This window comes from Cydia amplana, chromosome 6 (assembly GCF_948474715.1).
Source record: "Cydia amplana chromosome 6, ilCydAmpl1.1, whole genome shotgun sequence".
Taxonomy (NCBI): domain Eukaryota; kingdom Metazoa; phylum Arthropoda; class Insecta; order Lepidoptera; family Tortricidae; genus Cydia; species Cydia amplana.
The window spans coordinates 12,818,602-12,824,637 of record NC_086074.1 but is presented as its reverse complement, the minus strand read 5'-3'; the positions used below and the strand labels follow the sequence as shown (position 1 = coordinate 12,824,637).

At 38.0% G+C, this 6,036-nt stretch overlaps 1 protein-coding gene across 1 annotated transcript; it reads left to right on the top strand.

The window, feature by feature from the left end:
* Positions 1-897: 897 nt before the first annotated feature.
* LOC134649255 (pleckstrin homology domain-containing family A member 3-like) lies at positions 898-5,307 on the top strand. Its single transcript, XM_063503975.1, has 5 exons — positions 898-1,063; positions 1,171-1,287; positions 2,292-2,441; positions 2,794-2,918; positions 5,053-5,307. Exons 1-5 carry the CDS (start codon positions 1,024-1,026, stop codon positions 5,278-5,280), a joined length of 660 nt encoding a protein of 219 aa, XP_063360045.1. The 5' UTR covers positions 898-1,023; the 3' UTR covers positions 5,281-5,307.
* Positions 5,308-6,036: the final 729 nt, after the last annotated feature.

Genomic DNA, 6,036 nt, shown 5'->3' with positions numbered 1-6,036 from the left:
TCTCTGCCGTTGCAAAGCGTTGTTGTTTGATATGACACTTACTTGACTGACAATTGACATATTTGACATTTGATTCTAGTAGCAACGAAGTAACGAAGTGAATTCTTAAATCGCATTACGTTTTAGACGAATGTGGAACGTTTTATTTGATTACTCAAATAGGCGTAAGACTTGTTCACACTATGATTACTTGATTATTGATTAATACTATTGTTTAGTTTTAAAGCCATAACACACTACCGCACCGCATCGCGACATTTGTGCGCCGCACCCATAAGGCCAAGAACGCACCACGATTTTTTGTCGCGCGATTATTTTGTCGCAGAAATGCAACGTATGTGTTTATATGCCAGTGCGCGCACATGCGACAAGAAAATATGTATTAGGCCAAGAACGCACCACGATTTTTTGTCGCGCGATTATTTTGTCGCAGAAATGCAACTTATGTGTTTATATGCCAGTGCGCGCACATGCGACAAGAAAATATGTATTACAGCGCGATTTTAAAATCGCGTCGCACGATTTAAAATCGTGGTGCGCGCTTGGCCTTACAGCGCGATTTTAAAATCGCGTCGCACGATTTAAAATCGTGGTGCGCGCTTAGCCTAAGATATCTCTTTCTCGCGCTTACTTATGGGTGCGGCGCACCGTGACCTTGGTGCGGTGCGGTAGTGTGCTACGGCTGTTAGTATTAGTACTCTACTCGTATCAAGAATTGGAAAGAGTAAACTTTGGAGATATAGAGATCATGAGACTCTTTTTATTTACACAATCAATACATAATTTTTACATACACATCGTTCGAATTAAAAATTCACTAACCACACGCACTCGCACAGATCGCGATGTAAACAGGTCTTAATATTGAAGGTTCGCGAGGAGTGGGAGGGGAGGGGGAATATTTTGACATATTCTGTAACTTTGGCAAGCTAGATTTTCAAGTGGATTTTCAATTAATTACACATTAATTTATCAAAGAATTCAAAGATCTGTGTAATAAAATTGCGTAGTTCCTAAAATCTAATGGAAGGCATTTTATGGAAATGGACGAATTACTGGAACGGTAATAAATAATCAGTTCGATGCTCATTCACATTTCAAAACAAGCCATTATATCAAACATATGTGTGTAAAATATGTTTTAATGTTGTCATTGCTGATATTCTACAGGTTGGCAAACCAGGTGGTTCATCTTGGACAATGGTATCCTGTCATATTATAAATCGCAGGAGGAAGTGAATCAAGGATGCAAGGGCTCAGTGAAAGTATCTGTGTGCCAAATAAATGGTGAGTTGGAAGCTATTACAATTTACAACCATGGTCAAATATTTATCTGACTCTCATTACTTCAAAAACTTCTAATTTATCGTTTTTCATTGTTTGCTTTTGTACACACAAAATCTGACAACAATACAGTAATAACAGTCTTCTCAAAAAAAATTCTCATTATATATAATTCATTTAAAAAAAGGTGGTCAACGCGCATGTGATATTTCAAGAGATGCGATTTCCTATAGGTCATGATGTCCACTTCAATTTACAAGTGTCAGATATCAACAAATAGCAAACAGTAATAGGCTACATGACTAATTTTCATTTATGGTATCAATCGATCGGGTTTGTTTTTAGGATCAAATGTCTATATGGGACCCATTGCATTAAAGTAACACAAAAGTCAGAAATTGTAGTCAAAGGCCGACAGTCGCACTTCACTCGCGAAACGCCCTAAACAAAACGAGAAGGGAATGTGACGTCAAGGTCTCTGGGAGCACATCTTGTAGTATGAACAAAACAAGAAAATTGCGTTTTTGTCGGTGAAATATTGCGTTTATATATATAGTTGCTATACAATATTTTTTTGGATGAAATTTAAGGAATCGAATGGTACCCTTACTTTCATCGTTTTTGGAAGTTAAAAAAAAAACTAAAATTTTGAAACTTTCAGGTCCTGTATTTTTGTAATTTTTCAATATTTTATTTTAATATCCACATTATTGTGATAAATTGCTTGTTTGCTATCTATTTTAAAAGATTTTGTTATAAAATTCAATGTGTCATCATCCCTATTATGTAGATAATTTTTATTTAAAAAATTGGTCAGTTGTTAATTTTGTCATGTTTACAACTTGGTATTGTCAATTTAATTACTAATTATTAATACAATTAACCAATTTTTTTCTCATCTTGGAGAACATTTTTCTGCTTTATACAGCACAAGCAAGGATCGAGCCCACAATTTTTACCACCACACACATGAAAGGTTAAACCATTCTTTAATTCTTGATTTTCAGTGAACCAAATAGATTCAACCCGAATGGATCTTGTGATACCGGGCCAGCAGCACATGTACCTCCGGGCTCCGTCTCCTCAGGACCGGCAGAAGTGGCTTGTTGCTTTAGGCAGTGCAAAAGCTTGTGTTGACTCCAAGGGTGACTCAAAAGGTAATTTAAAAAAAAATATCTCTGGTTGTTTTCTAAAAAATTTGTACAGGTACTAGGTTGTAGTTTGACTATTATGGAATTTTAGGAGACATTTCATGACTATCTTGGGAATAGTTAGAGCAAGCTGCAATGTTGCTAAACAAGTTATGAATTCATTTATTCATTAATGGCCAAGCACTTGAGAGGGTGAAATCAGATCAAACAAATTATTACCTTATTCAGAGGTATTGTATCCCAGACATCATTCGAACTTTCATAATATAATAGTAGCTAGCCTAGCCTTAGCACACTGGATAATTAATAACTATTCCTGTAATTTCCATGACCTATTCTTGATGGAATGATTTTTCAGGGTCCGAAGATCCAAATTCTTTGGGGCACAAGAAATCTGAACTCCGATTGTACTGTGACCTGCTCATGCAGCAGGTGCATGCGGTAAAGAGTGCAGCCAACACGGAGGGTGGCCCTGAAGTTCAGGTGAGAGAACAAAATTAGCATAATTACTTATATATTCAAGAGAAAGTTGTGTCCTAATTCAAAAGCTGAAGTAGATGGCGCTGTACGGCCCATACATCATGCAGGAACTGGGTTGTTGAGTACTAATGTTCTACCATCCTATATGGCGCCATACAACACTATCAATTTCAGCTGTCAAATTTGCGGCTCCAATGTATTGCACTATTTAACCGACTTCATTACACTAGCTAGAGTACTGATTTGTTAGCTGGACGTCCAATACGCAGTTCGTCCAAATCGCATTTCGTCCATTCGTCTACTACGCAGTTTGTCCATAAGTGATGCGTCCATTTCGTGATTCGTCAATACGCAGTTCGTCCACTTCGCGATTTGTCACACTGCATTTCGTCCATTTCCCGATTCATCATTACGGAGTTCGTCCATTTCGTGATTCGTCTATTAAGAGAATATGGGAAATGAGAAAATGTTCAATAATATCAGCTACGCCGATGATATGATGCTACTGGGACCCACGGTCGGAGCCGTTAACGAGTTGTTAGGGCCCGGCCACATGTCTACGGTGCGGCGCCGGCCACTTTGTAACGGCACGGCGTCGTGCAATAGAACGGTGCCGTGTATGGTGCGACGGCACGATGCCGTGTACAGTGCCGTGTACGGTGCGACGGCACGGCGCCGTGCCGCGGCACGGTGCCGCCACACCGGCGGCGGCGGACGGCGCACCGCTCGGTAGTTATTGTTTTGCTGTTGCATAGTTCTCACGTGCTAATTAATGCACTAGACGTGTGCGCCGCGCCGGCGCGCCGCCGCCGCCGGCCTTTTTTGCCACGCCGCCGCCGCCGATAAATGATTGGCGTGAAATCGGCGTGACCTTGAATGTTGTTAATTAGCAATTCCGAGTTGGTATTTGGATTACAATATGGAGTTTTTGTATATATGTTCCAAGTTGATTGGAATTGGAAGAACTTCGCTTCGCTCGCTCGTTCGACAATCAATGAATCTTTGTTTCCATTCCATCAACCCCTTGACCGCCAAATACGTCAACTGACGCGTGCGGCTACAGCCCAAAGCCCAATGTCAACCTTCGTGCCTTCCTACAAGTACAAGGTTCACGAAAACGCGCCGCTCACGCACAGGTGTGTCGTACAAAGGCGTTCGTAACTCAGACAAACGGTTCATACATGAACCGTGGCTGCAGTAATGAGAGACGCATAAATTATTTTACAGTACATATGGGGCTACTTTTCCGCACTAGTGCGTAAAATAGCACTTCTCGTGCGTATGTCGAAACTTTAAAGTGCCATATGTAGGTACTGTAAAACGTTGTTCGATATACGTTCGTGTTTTAATTTATCGCCACTCGTTTCGAATTTCCTCTTTTTCGCACTTGTATCGAAAATAACTATTTCTTGACTTCTACATGGAGTTGGACGGAATGCCTACTGGACAAAATGTGTGTTGGACTAAATCCATGTTGGACGACATGGTGTTGGACGAAATACGTGTTGACGTAATACGCGTTGGACAAAATGCTGTTGGTCGAAATGCATGTTGGACCAAATACGTGTTGGACGAAATGCGAATTGAAATATCATTTGGACGAACTGCGTATTGGACGTACAGCTAACAAACCAGAGTACTACTTACTGAATATTCCTTTTTTCTCTCAAATATTGTTTCTCCTTTGGTATTTATATACAAAAATAGTATCACTACTTCTGAATATTCCTTTTTTCTCTCAAATATTGTTTCTCCATTGGTATTTATATACAAAAATAGTATCTAGGTAAATAGGTATTTTGCATGAAATAAAGGGATAATAAACAAATCCTGACAAGGAAACATTATCCTGAAAGTAAATGTGTCTCCAACTAATTCCCAAAGGTCATATTTTTTAGTGTATAATAATTTCTGCCTATATTTTCTTTAACTTATTTTATCTCCTATGATATTGCGATTGATTGATTATGAAGCCCTATAGTATGTAAGACTATAGTAACTATGATTAACCCTTTAAATTGAGTGTCAGAAATTATACAAAATTGAACCCAATCACTTTGAAACAAAGTTAAAAATCATGTGGGTAATATTCCTTCTGCCTTATAAAGGCTTAACAGAGTTTAAAAAATGATTTCAGACCCTTGAAGACGCCTCAAGCCTCCTATCTGCTACCTGTGACACCTTCATTAGAACCCTGGAAGACATAATGAAGCTAACTAGCGGTCCTACTACACCTATGGCAGCACCTTATGAAATGCCTGTACCCAATCTCGCCATGCCTAAAAATGGCTCAAGCAAATCGCAAGTAAACATTAAAACACCTAGACAAAGTTTAACTAGATCTGTATCACAAGAAAATAGATGAATTGGATTTTATAAATAAAAAAAACCTAAAAAATTCTAAGAATTATTTGACATCAATATATATTTGTATTTCTACCGAAATAACGTGGTAGCATTACATATTGAACACATGTATAAAAAAGTATTTTTATAAAATGTGATTGATTGCTTTAAAATGTAGGTGTTAATTTCCAACCATTCCTATATAAAAAAAAACCATGTATCAATTGAAATGTTTATAGTTTGAAAATAGTATTTTAGTAGTTTGTGGAGATATTGTAGAAAAAAATGTATTGTACTTAGATTAGATTTACTTTGGTGAATCTTTGTTAAGTATAATTTTGATGTGGCAAATTATGGCGCGTCAGCGTCACTGCGTCGATTCTGGGTCGTTGCCGAATCAGACTACGTCATTTCGGTTGAATGGCAACCTCATACTTTGATTCGAATACCGCTTTTCCCATATATTTAAAAATGTATTATTCATTGTAGCCTTGTTTTTTCATCGTAAATCGTCATTGCTGTATGGTTAAGTACCTATTGGCTACATTTGTTTTAGATAAGCTGTTGTTTCGTTGGTTGTTTCTTATGTGATGATTGAAAAGTTAGTCAAGAAATATGGGATCTCTCGTTGTTTGATCTATGGCACATGTGCATAACTATACTTCTGTGATAACTATAAGTATAACTTGTTTAAGTTTTTATCACAAGCTATCATAATAATGATATCATAGTGCATACGTATACCTTAGTGCTGTCATTAGTGAATAACATCATA

Excerpts from the sequence above, each read along its gene's own strand:
- LOC134649255 (XM_063503975.1), top strand. The coding sequence starts at position 1,024 with ATGGAAGGCATTTTATGGAAATGGACGAATTACTGGAACG. Across the intron at positions 2,442-2,793 it reads CTCCAAGGGTGACTCAAAAG|GGTCCGAAGATCCAAATTCT; the intron begins GTAATTTAAAAA and ends ATGATTTTTCAG. Across the intron at positions 2,919-5,052 it reads AGGGTGGCCCTGAAGTTCAG|ACCCTTGAAGACGCCTCAAG; the intron begins GTGAGAGAACAA and ends AAATGATTTCAG.